At 39.1% G+C, this 17,092-nt stretch overlaps 1 protein-coding gene across 1 annotated transcript in view; it reads left to right on the top strand.

Annotated features, from left to right (window-relative positions):
• The window catches only part of LOC149531549 (uncharacterized), a 227,498-nt gene that overhangs the window by 67,848 nt on the left and 142,558 nt on the right, over positions 1-17,092 (top strand). The window contains exons 4-5 of the mRNA XM_089807896.1: positions 4,381-4,462; positions 4,543-4,873. Coding sequence (XP_089664022.1) covers positions 4,381-4,462; positions 4,543-4,873 — 413 coding nt within the window. The remainder of the gene's footprint in view (positions 1-4,380; positions 4,463-4,542; positions 4,874-17,092) is intronic.

The following is a 17,092-nucleotide window of genomic DNA, read 5'->3' on the forward strand; positions in this document are numbered from 1 at the left end:
ATATATCTTTATTGATTGTACCAAAGAGTTACATTATCAATACCAATGATCTTTAGTATTACCATATCCCTTCCCATTCCCTATGCTTACTACATATAGCGCTCAGATTGGTTACAAGAACCAATCGTCATGACTCTTGGTACATATGTTTTCCTAACTACATGTTAATTTTCTTAATGACTTTATTATGACCTACAATGCACCATTGACAATTGGCCAAGTATCACTATTTGTAGGAATATTGCTAGAAAGAGCAGATATGAATAAGAATCCCTTTGAATATTTACCAGACTCCTTTTGAGAAGAATAATTTTCTACAATAGTTGCAGTAGGTTGAGTCTTTGGTCTAGAATAACAATCTCCAGCAATGTGACTAAACTTGTCAGACATGAAGCACTAAACTTTTTAAAAATTCCTTTTTCTTTTCTTGGAGTCGAGCAAATTCAAAGTTTTTATCTTTGAACCTCTTGACTCTTCCTTTCTTCCCTTTTCCTTTTGAAGTGTGAGTTGCAAGAACATGATGATCTCTATAACCATTTCCTCTTGCTTCTTGTATCATCTTAAAATGGAAGCACTTCCATGCTAAGAGTGTTTAGCCTTCTGAGTAAGTGGTTTGGGGTCATGTCAAGTGCCTTGAATTGGTCTTTGACTTGGATCTGGCTTTTTCCCCTATTCTGCCCCCTTTACCACTTTCTTTCTGCACTTTTCTAGCATTCTGGACTGAAATCCTAAGATTCTTGACTTTTGGGTCATGGACGATCTCAGGGTCAAAGACGACCTCGACCCTGACCTAGGTCAGGGTCAACCTCGTCCTTGACCCCAGGTTCAAATTTCAAGGTTCCATGATTTATGGATGTCGGGTTTTGGAAAGAAGCGTTTTTTCGCTTTCGAGTCAGCTGTTTCGGGTTTCGAAATGGTAAACTCTTAAATTACATTTAATCTAGGTCCATTTGTAGGGGTTAAGGTTAATTGTGATTTAATGTTCCTATGTCGATCTTCTCTAGAAGTTTGTGCCCTAGATCTCTATATAAGGAAGCCTTCTTCCCTCATTTTGACATCCACCTATTATGAAGTTTACGCTCACAAGTTCTATGAAGTGAAGGTCTACTATCTATCAAGCATTCAAGCATCCATCTTCAAGCATTCAATTCATCAAGGAGATCCATTAATTGAAGATTCATCCATTTCCAACCAAGCCTTTTTCTATGCAAAAATACATTCAACATTGGTGTTGAAGATCTAACGACATTGATTTGAGACATCCTACATACATTTGTACATTCATCTGGAGCGTCTGTACTTGTGGATTCAAGAATTCAAATCCTCCGCAAGGATTTCCACATAAGCAAGGTGAATAGTTGCATTTACTTTGTTTATGCATATTACAATTTCAATTATATTTCAAGGTTAATTCCAAAATGGGGTTTGACTGAGGCAAACCCCCCATCCAACAAACAAACCATTTTTTTTGCAGGTATAGGTGTGGAACAACGAATTAAAAAGCAAATATGGATACCCTTTTCGTCGAACTTGCGGGATCCACGAACTGAAATTTTGTCAGAGCAATGCAGGTCAAGGTTGACTTTTTGGGGCACAATTGTGGCTCGAGGTACAATTGTGCACTGCTAACTGGGTCAAGGTCGACCTACCCTCAAAAAAGAAAAAGATTTTTGGGTTTTGAAGATCTCGCAGTTTCAGTTCAGGATCACGAAAATCAACAGTTTTTGAGATCGTTTGACAAGGTTTTCAGCTGAATCTTTTTTCGGAGGTAAATACCTTTTATTTCTTCATTTCAATATTAATTTCCTAGATTTACTCTCCATATCATAACAATTCATATGTATGTGTAAAATATGGGTTTAGGGTCTCTTTAATGTGCACTATTCTAAAACCCTATTCATCATCCATATTTTATCCTATACACTTCTAATCTTCATTCTTCTTGAATGCAATCTGCGCTTAACTTGTCAATTTTGGATGCTCATCTCTTCCACTAATTCCTTGGTTAAAGGATTCCCAAGAATGGGGTAAGTCCATTCATAGGAAGCATAACAAGATCTTTTTCTGAAAATGTCTCACCAATTGTGTTAAGCTGACCCTTCGATTTTGTAATTTTCATAAATTATGAAACTATATGCTGCTGTACCTGTGATCTTTTGTTGAATCTCATTTTTTAATATGGTGATGGTTGTTGCCATTAAGTTTTGTTTGTGGTCAGCGATAGAGGAACCCCAGTGTTGAATCTGCTGAGACAAGAGTTGTAGCTCTTTTGTATTGGGTTGGAAAGGGTTTCCACGCGAGAAAATTCTTGTGTCACAGTCTTCATTATGTGTAATCTTGTTTGGTCTCCACTTGTGTTAAAATTTTAAAATACTGATTCACCCGCTCCCTCTCACAGTATTTTCTTTGTTTTTCAAATTGGTCTTGAGTGTGAATTTGTGATGATATTAACCGCTTGATTGGTGCGATTGCACTACTTCTGCTGGGGTGCGAGGTTTATCTGTTGGTATATTGTTGTTTTGTGGCTAAGTGTACAGATTTTGGTGGGGCAAATTTAAGCTAGGGCTGGCAAGGGAAAACAACTGCTGAGTGTACTTCCATAGTTTAAAAAATCAGCGTTATATCGCCAAACCCGCGGTATATCGCGGGAGTTTCCAGCGGCTGAATATATCGCTGAATATATTGGCACCGTTAAATGGCAAAAACCCGCGGCGATAAACACGAAATAAATCGCGTGATAAACCTAGAAATCGGCAAAAAAACGGTTGAAAATCGCGTTGACTGGTCGTCGGGATTTTAGGTCCAAAAAATTAGGTTTACAACGTTTTATTTTCACGCGAAAACGACTTCCTCCAGTGGCGTTTGATAATCAGTGGCCACGACCTCCTCCAGCGGCAGCCTTTTTGCACAGAGCCGATGAAAGGAAAGCGTTTTGCAATTATATATTTTAACACAAATCATTTTCTTCATGCTCTGATGTGGCCAATTTACTATCTGAAAGCCTCTAATTCTGCATGAATGAGAAATGAATACGTCTATGTTCTAAAACATTTCTTCAAAACTTCAAAAACCCTATCAGTTAATATGCTTTTATGAATTCACTATTATCATTTTATTCTATATAAGTTATTATTGTCGGAGAAGGTAACATCTATTTTGAGGTTACCTCTCAAATGGTTGATGTGCGTGCTCCAAGATTAAGAATGAGCTATGATATTTATATTTTTGCATTTCATTTTATATTTTTAATATATATTACTTATAATTTACAATTTTATTATTTAAATATAAAATTGGGTTTTAAGAAAATACTTCAAAAAACATGACATTCATATACACATTGCATATTATCAAATGTCATGAAATAGTCTAGGAGTAATATATTTATAGTACAATTCTATAATAGAATGTGGAGATGATTATTTAAGACAAAAGATTGAATTGATTATATTTTCAAATGTTCAATAAAAGTGCCGATTTATTGCCGGATTTTTGGCCGAGTTTTTGCCGATTCCGAGTTTTTCAAAAATTTTGGGTTGGCCGAGATATTGCCGATACCGAGTTTTTAAATTATGTGTACTTCTAATGAGGCGTTGAGGATTGGATACTGGTTTGGCATGGGATTGGCAGTGGTGTTTGATAACAATGCTGGTCAGCTGAGTTTCATGGTGGTATGAGATTTCTACAGGGTGTCACTAGTGATTATTTGCTCTTCCCGACCTTTGTGTGAAGATTTAATGCTTTTTATCTCAGCTGCAGGCTGTCAAATGTCTGCTGTTTATCTTCCAGTTCCTTGTTGTAAACTGTTCTTATCAAGCAATCTTTGAATGAGAATATTGTTCTTTCCCAGCTACTGTAGCTATCATTTATTTGTATTGAATGTTGACTTGGTTGTGAAAGTTTATGTGAAAAATATTAACCCCACAAAATAAGTGTGTACAAGCTTACATTTAGAGAAAATCATACAGCAGAGCAAGTAAAAATTGTTTGACAAATATACTTGTTGTAGAAGTGCAAGTACCTGGTGAGAATTGGTAGGTGTACATACAGCTTGACTTACATGCTACTATATTTAAACATTTTCAATTTTGATTCCTTCTTGATATTCACAGACTTGACCAGACTCTCTGGGCACCTGGGTCAAGAGTTCTTGGTTCTTTGGTTAGCTTGGCTTGGTCTGGGCAAGTCTTGGGAAGTCTTGTAATTATGTTGTTACAACAATATATTTTTTATATTTGTTCTTCATATTAGTATAAATGTACAGAGTTCAGACATTTATATCCTGTTATAATATTTTTTCCATTGGTTTTTTAATTACTGTGTATTATGTTATTAGAAATATTTATGATTTACTTGACATGATGATAATTACTGTTACAGGCAATTCTTCAAACAAGCAGAGGCAGCATGTGGCTTGAGACTTTCTGTTTCTGGTGCACTAGGCTTCCGTACAGTTTATCAGGTAATTGAACACTAGAAATAAGAAATTAAGTATGTTTTTCGAGGGGAAGGGGTTTCATCCTGTTTTTCTTTGTTCCACAGACAGAAGCAAAGGCCCAAATGGTTCTAGTAGCAGCTCCGCTGAATGAAGAGAGTGGTGAGAGAAGTGACGAAGTTCAAATGGACAATTCTCTAGTGCACAACAATATTAAAATTCTCGAGGGACATACCGAACACTCATCTAATGGTTATGAAGACACTGACATACTTCTGGCTCCAAGGTTAATTGAATCAGTTGAAGATGGAGGAGTTTCCACGAGTGTTGAAGATGCTAGTCAAAGCAAATCAAAGTTATTTAGTACCATCAAGCAGGCAGTGATATTGGCAGAATGCCTTGACATTAAAAAGAGTACACCAGATGATGACATGCAGGGTATGTTACCTATATTGCTGACTTAAGCATTGAGAAATCCTTAGATAAATTATAGCAATATTCAAGTTGTGTTCTAAGTATTGTATATTTTCAAAGAAGTGTGAATTTGGCATCTGTACTTCAATGGTTGGAAGTTTTTTCTTTACATTGAATATAATTCTCTATAACTTCTGCGATAAAGAAGACTGAAAATCTGTAGGGGGTCTTATCCCACTATCATATGTCAGAAAATAGTTGAAAATGATCTTTGTGGATCCTGATTTATAATATCAATTTATAGTTTTACAAGATACCAAATCCTAGTAACATGTGCCTTGTATTTTTTATATAACTGGCAGAATGGAAGAATGACTGCAAATGTCAAACAATAAACATAGTAGATTAATATCCGAACTTTTCTTTTGGATACATTAGGTAGAGGAAGGTGGCAAACCTGGCATCATGATCTTTTTCCACAGATTTGTTAGTGGATAATCTTTTTTATAGCACAATATCACTAATAGTTGTTGCCTAGTTCACAAAAGAATATAATATGGTGTTGTGAGGTTTCCACACCATTGCCCTGTTGAAAATTATAGCTGCGATAGAGATCTTTTATTGCTAGCAAATAGATTTATGATGATATTTTTGCATAACCAAGTGAGCACGATTTGGCATTCAAGGTGTGCTAGGTGTCTCAACCTAAATATCTGACATTTTATTATATGAAGAGACATGCGGCATGCAAAGAGACGTGTTTGGAAATATGAAGATACTTTTGGTTATGATATGAAGAGTCTCTCAATTCAATATATATATGATTGCTTTGTGTAATAAGTATGGTATTCAGTTGAAAGCATTGTATTTGAACTTCTTTTATTTGATAAAAGAGATTTTTTTTTGGTGTGGCTGGATTTTTCCCCTCTAGTTGGAGGGTTTTCCCAAATAAATTGTTGTGTCTCTTTGTGTCTTATTGCTCTTCATTTTGGCTATTGCTGTTTATTTCTTGGCAAAACATTATCATGGTATCAGAGTGGGTTTAGACAAGATCAAGAACTAGATTCATTCAAGCAATGTTGTTCAAGCTCTTTATTTTTGTGTTCCTTTTAGAGAGCAATTACTGGAATATTATAATCATGTCAGCCAACTGGATGGTCCTGGCGGTGTTTCTGTAGCCGACGGAATGACTGTTGTCGGTGTTTTGTATTTTGTAGCCGACGGGTAAATAGTTTGTAGTGAACATAATGGTTGTGGTCGACGGACTCCTTTGGGAAGGTTCGGCGGATAGTATTTATATCCCGTCTGGGATCATTGTAAAGCATCATCTTCTACTATTTTAATCTTATCAAGCATAATGTATGTCTGGCATATGCGAATATAATTCTGCTATTCTGTTCCATTGTCTGTATGCGTTGATTTCTTTACCAGTACGGTAAACATTTGGTGCCGTTGCTCGATGAACCTGGTACGCAGGCAGGCGGATGGAAATTAAATGCCGAATCTGTTGAATAAAAATAAGAACAAGGTGAAGGATAAAGATGAGATTCGCGCAGCTCAAGCTAATTTAATTCTGGCACAGTAGGCAGAGCGCCAGAGGAGATTCCAGAAGATTGCCGACGGAAACCGAAGTGCGGAGGAATTGCTAGAGGAGACTCGACAGCGGGTGGAGTTGGTGGAAGAAGCACAAGAGGCGTTCTTGAATTTGTGTTCGCCGAGGGAAGAGAATTCAGATGGAAGAGCATCGACTTGCACGGCTCGGAGTGCCGAGGGAGCACGAGTGTGGAGTGACCTCTTCGTCTGGGATACACTTCCGCGGGAGACAACTTCAGAAGATCCTTCTTCTTCACCAAGGTTCGCAACTGTTGAGACCTCTGGTGTGGGAGTTTAGACCTCCGGTATGGGAGTTTAGACCACTGGTGTGGGAGTGCATACCTCCGGTGTAGGAGTTTAGACCGCCGGTGTGGGAGTGCAGACCTTCGGTGTGGGAGTTTAGACCTCCGGTGTGGGAGTTCAGACCGTCGGTGTGGGAGTGCAGACCGCCGATGCGGGAGTGCAGACCGTCGATGCAGGAGTGAACAGTGCCAGTGTTGCAGGAACAAACAACGCTCGTGCACAGAATCTAGGAGTGATGGCAAGACCTAAAGAGAAGTTGCCGAAGTTCAATGGCGATGGTATGGCCGATCCCATTCGACATTGCAAAACATGTGAAACGATCTGGAGGGCAAATGGAATCACAAATGCCAACGAATGGGTGAGGCAATTTCTGGCAACCCTACGAGGGGTAGCGATTGATTGGTTTACGGATGCGGATCCACAAAAGCTAAATAGCTGGGATAACATTAAAAATGAGTTCCTGGCAGAATTTGAATTGTTGCGGGATGATAATGAAATCGTAGCAGAGATTTTAAATACCAAGCAAGGGAAGAATGAGACTGTCCGCGTCTACGCCAGGAGATTAAAAGACTTAATAAACAAAATGGAAAGCAAGCCGGCAGAAGGACTTCAGAAAAGATGGTTCGTGGAAAGCCTCCGCTTGAAGTTGCGGAGGAAAATGAAAATTGTGCCACCGTCGTCATATGCGGACGCTTATAACAGAGCACCGGACCTCGAAAGTGAGAAAAAGACAAAGAAGAAGAAGACTGGCTCCTCTGATTCTGATGATGACGAGCCTGTCGGAGATGATAGCAGTGACGATGAAGGCAGCATCAAGAAGGTTCGTGCCCTATAGAAGGATATGATCTGCATGATGAAGGAGTTTAAAAACATGCAGAAGGAGCCAAAAGGTAGTGAGCTATGGTGCACGGAGTGTAAGACCGACGGTCATACTAAAGGATTGTGTTTGAAGAACCAATTTTGTGACATTTGTCAGATCATAGGGCATTCCACAAAAGAGTGCCCCTTTAACATGAAGACAAGAAGATCTCCGCAGGTGTTTCTTACACAGGAGGCTTCCCCGTCAGGTAGTAGTGAAAATACGAATAATACAGGTGCCACATATGGTGGATACAGGAATAATAGCAGAGGGCAAAATACTAACAATATGAACAATAATAATGGGAGCCGAAGTCGAACCTAGTATGATGCAAACGGACGGCTGATCGTTCAATGCCGAGCATGTAATTTGTGGGGTCATTTTGTGCGGGATTGTATAGCAGCAAACACATCGGAATTATTATGCAGATGGTGCGGACCCAGCAACCATGAGGATGCCAAGTGCCCAAAGTCTGGAGTAAACTTGATCACTGTCGGCATGGATGTAGAGGAGGTTCTGGCAATTACACGGAGGCAAGTGGAGGAAAAGAAAAAATTGGGGGAAGCGCAGGCGGAAATTGCAAAGGCATCGTCGGCGGAGACATCTCAGTTGAAGGACATCACTGGCACCTTGGCAAGGAACTTCGCGGAACAAAACATTGTACGACAGATCTTACAAACGGAGGTACCGGTCAAGATAAGTGACCTCCTTCTCACAATGCCCTAGTTATGGACGGCCATTCTAAATCATACACCATTTTTTAAAGCAACGGAGGACACAGGAAGGGACAACAGTCCAATGATGGCAACAGACCCAATGCTTCTAGCGCTCACGACGGGAAGGCATCCGGCGGTCGTTGAGATGGGGATTTTGGGACATGTTTTGACAGACACAATTGTCGGCGGAGGATCCGGCGTGAATGTGTTACCGGAGGAGACCTGGAAGAAGTTGGGAAAACCAACATTGTGGCCACTAGCATTCCAATTGGTCACGGCAGACCAACACAAAATCAAACCGTTGGGAATCTTGAAGGCGCAACCGGCAACTATTGGAACACAACCATTTTTATTGGATTTTGTCGTTGTTCCATTGAAAAGAAAAGGATATGATGCTATTCTAGGACGGGATTGGTTGGTGCAAGCAAAAGTAAAACATGATTAGAAACGAAATACCCTATCAATGGAGGGTGGAGGCAAAAGATTCATAATTGACCTGCACACGCAAATGGTCGGTGGGGAGGCAGCATCGTCAGATTCAGAAAGTGACGACGAAGGAAAGAGGAGAATGGAACCAGACGAAGGAGGAGTATTGAGACTTGACAGAGGATCGAATGACGACGACCTGGACGCAGTGAATGGTCTCTTCCACTGGCAGCTAGAGGACTACGAACTATTTCTGAGTTGCAATATGTTAAGGGTCGATGAAGGGGAGAAAACAGAGGAAAATGAATGTCCGAAAGAATATAGAGAAGCGGAAGAAGGAAAGGCCGTTACGGCTGAAGCTGAGGGGACGAACATCCAGTCAAAGCCCAGAAAAAAAGCAAGATCCCATTGTCGAGTACACGGCGAATGGACCGCGCGGAAAGAAAAGGTTACACCGCAGCATAAAATTAGTTGAATAGTGCCGACGGCAAGGAAATGATCTAGATGCGCAACGACCGCAGGCAGAGTGGGCGACGGAGGTGACACAGAACAAGCATAAGGCATGGCATGACAAACTCAACAGGTTTCAGCCAGGGCAGTTGGTACTCAAGTGCAACGGTCGGAATGAAATCAAACAACGGTTTAAGGCAAGATGGGTTGGACCATATCAAATCCGGGAGGTTGGCGACAATCGAGTGATAAAGTTGGGGACGTTGGACAAGCAAGAGGTACCTCACGCAGTCAACGGATCCTACCGTGCCAGGAAGATGCCGTCGTTGTCACCGTCACAGAATGATCAAATGATTCCCTTGTCGTCGTCGTTGCAGAATGGCGATGCATGGAGGCCAAATTGAGGTGCTGTTTTTTTAATTTTATTTTTGTCAAAAAAAAAAAAAAAAGAGAAAAAGAAAGAAAAAAAAAAAGAAATTTTTTTTTTTAGCCCGCGGACAACTTGTCCGTGGACTGTGTCTCGTGGGGCAAGATGTCCGTGGGCAGGTTGTTCGTGGACTATGTCCGCAGGAAAATTGTCTGTGGAGGGTAGCCCGTGGGGTCCTTTTCCCGCGGTGTTGTACCCGCGGAGCCTTCGAAATTTTTTCCCTGCGGAAACCTTTTGGTAGACCGTCAGCTATCGCTAGACTCATTCCCGCGGAGTCTGTTCTGCCAGTGAAGTGAGTCGGTCATCTAGTAGCACCTTCTTCCCAAGGACGACGATAGGAGTACTTCTCTCCACGGGCTGTGTTATTGGTGCTCCTCCGCGTATAAAATAGAACGCTCCGCGGATTTCATATTCAGGCGAAATTTTGAGGAAGTTATAGAACTTGCCGTAAGATCTTTGAGAAAGTGACGGCTACGAACAAAGACAAGACAAACAACACCTTGAATCCGCACTAGAAGATAAGCGTCTAATTGATCTTGGGATCATCCAGATCAATCGAGTTTTGCATTGCTTTGTTTCAATTCGGGATTTTAATGTTCTTATCAAAGTGCGTTGATGAAGGCAACTCTCCTTGCACGGATTTCCGGTGTTCAAAGTACATGCATCGTATGCCTGAGCAGATTCGGCGCCTGTTCTGAAAACGCTACTCCAAATTCATGCCGTGCTCGTCAGTCGTGGTTTAAATTCATGAAATTTTGAGGGTCTTATTTGCAGAAGATTGTCTACAAAAACCGCAAAGGAGAAATTTCGAAGGCAAAGCTCATTTGTTTGTGTATTGTTTCTCATTGCCGGAGGAGACGTTTCAATGAATGATTGTCGGAGTTCTGTTTCTCATTTGGGGAGGAGGTAGAAGATGGGTGTGAGGGGTTTTCCAAAAAAAAAAAGAAGAAAAAAAATGACGACAGATTCAAGTTGTTTGGAATGAGTAATAGACGATGCCAAACGGAAGGGGACGCAGTAGTGGTTACCAGAAAGAGTTTGGAATCGGCAGAAAATGGCAAAAATAGTGTGTTCCGTGCATTTTTGTGTGGGGTTCGGAGTGTTAATTTGGTCTTGGTGGTGAGGGGTGCTGCCCCTCAACCCCGCCCTGTACTGCGCCTGGGGCGTTGCCCCAGGACCCCGCAGGGGCACTGCCCCTTGACCCCGCCAGGGGCGTTGCCTCCTGGACCCCCAGTCGTTGCAGATATCAGTCGTGGGAGTTTGACCAATTGAGAAGAGTTGAAGTTGCTGCAGGCATGGACTTTCTGTGTACCAGAGGCACTGGGAGTAGGTGTTGGCCGGGAGGCTGTCTTGGTGGATGCGTAGAGAGCTCGGGAGGAGCTAATCATCCAGTTGGAGGCAGTGCAGCGACACTTGGCTTAGGCTACCGAGGAATTGAAAACAGAGAAAGCAGCATAGGTGGCTATCAAGGTCAGCTTCATTGAGGAGATAGTATTGTGTTAGCAGAGGCTACAGATGTAACGGGATGAATGTGGAAGTGATGTGACAGAAGCAGATTTTTTTTGTTGTAGTCACTCTGTTAATGTATTTTGTTTGTTAATTTGTCTCAGATATTTTGTTAATCGTCAGGAGACGACTGTTCTTTTTGGGGGGGATGGTGTCGGCCGACTAGATGGTCTCGGCGGTGTTTTTGTAGTCGACGGAATGACTGTCGTCGGTGTTTTGTATTTTGTAGCCGACGGGTAAATAGTTTGTAGCAGACATAATGGTTGTGGCCGACGGACTCCTTTGGGAAGGTTCGGCGGATAGTATTTATATCCCGTCTGGGATCATTGTAAAGCATCATCTTCTACTATTTTAATCTTATCAAGCATAATGTATGTTTGGCATATGCGAATATAATTTTGCTATTCTGTTCCATTGTCTGTATGCGTTGATTTCTTTACCAGTACGGTAAACAAATCACACAAAGACAAGGGATGCAGAGGAGAATCTACTCACATACTTGGTTATGCTTGTAGAAGTTGGGAGTTGCAGGCTTTCAGTTCAAAATTGCAAGATGGAAACCCTTGGTGATTTGGTATAGTCTTATCTAAAGATAAGTTACCAAACATTTACTGATATTGAGGTAATTGACATCTATAAGAAAATTATAATGTCTACTTGTTGAAGCTTTTGGGTCGATTCTTCAATTGGAACTTGGTTTATTCTCAATATTATTTTTGTTGGTTTGGCTATCCATAATCTTAGGATTGACGAATCTATATAAGACTGAACATTACCTGAGCTTCCAAAAATATTCTAGTCAAATGTCATAACTTCGCTCAGAAAATATTTAATCTTTCTTGGGTGAGGTCAAATACTCTTATTTGGATAAGTATTTCCAATGTATTGGTGTGTTTTCTTTTGCTGTGACTTTATATATATTCTAGAGATAATTATGACACATTGGCTGGAGGAGCCCCTAATATTTCTATTAATTTAATTAAGCTCTACACTATAATTTTGGCACATAAGATTATAATGAATACTGATTAAGGGGCTTTCTAATGAACGGTTCATACGGCACAACACTTGGTGAAGGTTTTGCAAATGGGGTTGCAAGCTTTGGGTTTAACCATGGAGGAAACTCCGTAGTTAAGCGCGCTCAGGCTGGAGTAGTATTGGGATGGGTGACCTCCCGGGAAGTCCCGGTGCTTCACCCCTGTGAGCATCACCTAGATCCAATGAGTGCTAAGTGTTCCATTTATTCTCATTAGAGATGGATTCATGTTGAATCACTACCCATGAAACATGGGTCAATGAGTTTGACTCAAAATCACACAGTTAAATCCTGATAGCAATATCACAATTTGACTTGCTGTGGAAATCATCTCCTACTTATCACATAAGATTATTTCAAGTTGAGCATTGAATATACATTTATCACTAGAAAACTATAACTCAGAGTAGCGGAAGAGAATAATTAAAGTTTTGAGTTTAATATGTATTAGGGAGTCAACTGTGGGTCTGTTACTTAGCACAGGAACGGGTAGTCACTCAAGAGGAGAATATCAAATGATTTGAGAGTTGTTTTCTGGACTTTGGTGATTTTTCTCCTTAAATATTTGGAATTTGCAAATGCTGTTTCTCATTCAATGGGAAGGAGGAATGTATTATAGTTACAATTTTTATCCTGAGAATGTCCTATGCCCATCAAATGAATTAAGGTTCATTATTTATAGGACGATTCAGATATTTTTCTTGGTCATTCCGATATGCTCATACATGTTGCTGAATGAAGTCCGAAGACAAGAAGAGTAGCTACACCAGTGCTGTTATATATGATATGGTAGTTTTCTTGTTCTATTGTGATTTTCCATAGTGGAAGGGAGGTGTTTGAAGATGTTGCGTGAGATATCCATTTTATCGTGAAAGTAAGTCTTCGATATGCCCCAGGGATCTTTTCATGATTTATCATGAGCCTGTAGAGTTAGATAGCTTAACATTGGAGATGGTTCAATGCCTTGAAGCTATATGTCTCTATTTGCAGGATGAGAATGAATCCATCAAGTACTGTTTCAACAAGAGAAAGGGCATAGACAAAAACGAAAAAAAAAAAACTGGAAGATAGTTATGTGCAGGTGGTATTATAATCTTAGTTGACTACTTGCTTTATCACTAATAGTGTTGTGTAGTAGTTGCAGAGAATACAAATTCAAACATTGTAGGTTATAACCAAATCAAACAATCTTTCGATGAGGATTGAAGATTGTGCTGCAAAGATAAGGTGAAATTGGAATGTCATAATTTTTCTATTCTGAGAATTCAGTTGTGCATAGATTATTGTGTATTGATCCATATTTTTGTGGGTGTTGAGATCCTTCTCAAGGAAGATTAGACTACAACGAGATAAATATTTTATGATTCTACCTTTGAATGTTGATCATGATTTTTGTTATATCACTGGGATTAGTGTACGTGTTTAGCATTGATCTTTATATTTCTCTTCATGATAGGTTGATTCTATGATTTTTTATTAATCTCTCTTGGTTGTAGGACAGATCAAGAAGTAACAAGATGATGAGAGATTACATGCAAAGTCATGCAGGCTGAAGAAATGAACATGAGGACGCTACTTGTGGTTGTGGGATTGAATTATGGATACATGTTTTTATTGAAGAGGAAGATCATATACAGATTGTTATGATTAGAGGAAGAGATGATATTTAGAGGGAGACTATTCAGCTTCAGACGGAGTTTGTGTGTCAGAGGGAGAATGTCTAATTATTTGCAAGCTTGTGTGGCAGTGTGACTGCTAAAGCTCTCTATTTTGGTCAACTTGGAATCAACTCTTTTTTTGTATGATATGTTGCTCCTGGATTTGAAACTGAAGTGCATTTTGCAGTCAACTGTATTGTGTTCATGGGAGAGGTTGTCATCATAAATATGATATTTATCAATAACCTCATCTTCGATTGGTAATTAAATTGTAAAGGGATAGTTGATGGTGTTGTATTGCAGGCTTTGATGTTTGTGACAATAGTTCAAGATCAAGGTCAAGACACCAACAAGAAATCAAGATTTCAATTACTAGTGGGGTTTAAGTTGAGACAATGAGAAGTTTTCAAAATGGAGCTTTAAAGGATGAATGCATGAAGATGAAGTTTTTTTGGAGTACGAACCATCACAATTAAGGGTTGATAATGCTGAGTATTGAGAGATATTTTCTCATTACTAAGAGATTGAGCAAGTCTATAGGATAAGCATGCTGAGGTGGCACCCATTCATCTTCAACTGGTCAGATCTTGCCAAGTGTTCCCATAGAAGAGATCAATAGTATTATCTACAGATTCGTTGAATTTGCTAAAACGGGAGAAGTCAAAGGATCTTCTAAAAGAAAATTTGTTGCAAGTCCATGTGGCATTTTATCATTAGTGCACTGATCGGTGCCTTTTTTATAAGCTTTTACCTAACTTATTTTTATTTTAAGCTTCACTGGTCAATAAAAGTACTGTAATTATTTTATTGTCCCACAATGTGGTAGACATTTGTAATTTAACAACATTTATTGCTTGTAGTAGTTAGTTAGATTAGGGCTGTGTTGGCATACTCTTTGCCCTTGATATTGAATTAATCTTGAACAGTCATTGTACTTGAACTACTATAAAAGGCCAAGGCCTTCTCATTTGGAACTAATTAGATTAGATAAGTTAGAGGAAGACTTATTGAGATTGTGGCTATGATACTGCCAGCATTCTTCTTAATTCATTGTTGGTCTTCATGGTGAATTACATGTATCATTTTGGAATATTGCATTGTTTCTACATTTCCTCACCTTGAATAAGATTCTATTTCATGATGATTAGAATTTAGAAGTAGTGTTTAATTAAATGGAAGATATTTTGGATGCATCTTTGTTGGACTCCCATAGACCATGCCACTAGCAGGTTGGTAATTGTAAGTTTGCCTTGCATGGTCAATTGACATATTAATGAGCTTTACTTCAATTTTTGGTTGCACACCGATGGTGTCAATGGAATGGTAATAGTTTGAACATCTTACATTCTCCTTAGGAGATTACACTAGCTTGGTTGATGTTGATGGCTAAATTAAGTTTGGTAGAGTCACAAAGACAATTGCAGTCTCTTGCATTCTAGGAGTAGAATAGCTTTCTCAACCCTTTATCACTTTGCAGCGTCCATTGATTAAACAATGTAAGTCCCTTTGTGATATCAGCATATCACATCATTATAACTAGAGTGAAAGTCAACAAACAAAATGAATTTTGAGGTTGTCTCATTTATTCATACTATCCACATACATTGTTTAGCATAGGAGCATCCTTATTCAAGAGATAGTTGGAGATTTAGAATTTCATTTGGAATAATAAGTGGTCAATTCTGCATGTTGCAGTGGCATAAAATTCACGTCAACCTGTGGTCAATTATTAGCAGAACTGGAAATGAAAAGGTCAATGGTTGAGAGAGAGGAGTACTGTTAGTTTTAAAATTGGTGTCTGTAAACAATACATGGAACTGAACATGATTAGATGGTTTTTGTGCTGCACCAGTACCTTCACCACTTTTCTAGTCCTAATGATGAATGTAAGACCATAAAGATTCAGATTACCTGTGATATCGATACATTTTAAAGAAAAAAAAAAAGGATTGGATATGACTACTTGCTGTTCCTGCTGTACCAGTTCCTGGACATTGGTTCTTGCTTGCAGTTAAATTGAGTATTGAGCTTGTGAGGGATTTGTGCTCTTTCTTTCTAACAGTTTTTTATACAGGCTATCAAATATATGTTTGCCTCAATTTATTCATGGTCAGTTGACTATGCATTGTTCTTGGCAGTGCCCAGAGCCTTGTAAGAGTTGATGTCTGAATGAATAATGTAAGAAGCAAGGTTGATTGCAACAGAATCATTGGTGGCAAAGATTATATCCAAAATTCAAATAATAGATTCCTTGTGATGCGGGTGTCTCAGCTATGAAATATATGTTTGCCTCTATTTATTCATTGTCAGTCGACTATGGATTGTTCTCAGCAGTGCCCAGAGCCTTGTAAGAGTTGATTTCTGAATGAAGAATGTAAGAAGCAAGGTTGATTGCAAGAGAATCATTGGTGGCAAAGATTATATTCAAAATTCAAATAATAGATATACCTTCTGTTGCAGGTGTCTCGCTTGTCAGCAGACATGTCTAATTCAACAGCTCCACCCTCTTGTTTTTGTAGTCATTTTTGGGCAGAGTAGCTTTTAATTATAGAAGCCATTTCCTGAATAAATTTTTCTTTAGTAGCCTGGAACTACATTGTATTGATCTTCTTTCCTTAGTTTCTAGATCATGGAATTCACCCTTGACTCAGACAGCAGTGCAGTCTTTCTATAGGAGTTCATGCGAGATAGGTTTGATTGTAATCTAGATTATTGAACTTGCCTTACCATAGGTGCAGCTTAGCATCTGTGATGCCTAGGATGTGATTGTATAGATTCATTTTCTTATTGGAGATTTATATTTATGCTTATACAACAGTTGGATATTCATCATTTGTATTAAAATTTTGAATTCAATTTGCATTTTCATGGATGAATGAGATATTTTAAGTTTGTATTTTTAATGATGCTTAATTTTGTGACAGAGAGGCTATACAATTTGGATGCTCTGTCTCTCTCTCTCTCTCTCAACACTGTTCAAACTTTTTTGCTGTTACCAGAAACCCATTAGATCATTTTAACACTCTAATTTGTATCTTTTTTTCTTTGACCTTCTCCAAAAGTGCATACAGGTGTTTAATTTTCAAAATTTTTCCAACCACAGTTATATTTCATATGAAATTTACTTTGCTGGGATTTGCTTGTGTATTGGATATACAATGAGCCTAGATACATAAATATCCACCACTGTATTCAGATAGTCATGCTGTAGCTGGATAGAAGACTCAATGACACCATTTTGTAAAAATATTCATAGGTTATATTTTGTA

The sequence above is a fragment of the Cupressus sempervirens genome, chromosome 11, assembly GCF_028749045.1.
Source record: "Cupressus sempervirens isolate cs-2001-9-10 chromosome 11, ASM2874904v1, whole genome shotgun sequence".
Lineage (NCBI taxonomy): Eukaryota > Viridiplantae > Streptophyta > Pinopsida > Cupressales > Cupressaceae > Cupressus > Cupressus sempervirens.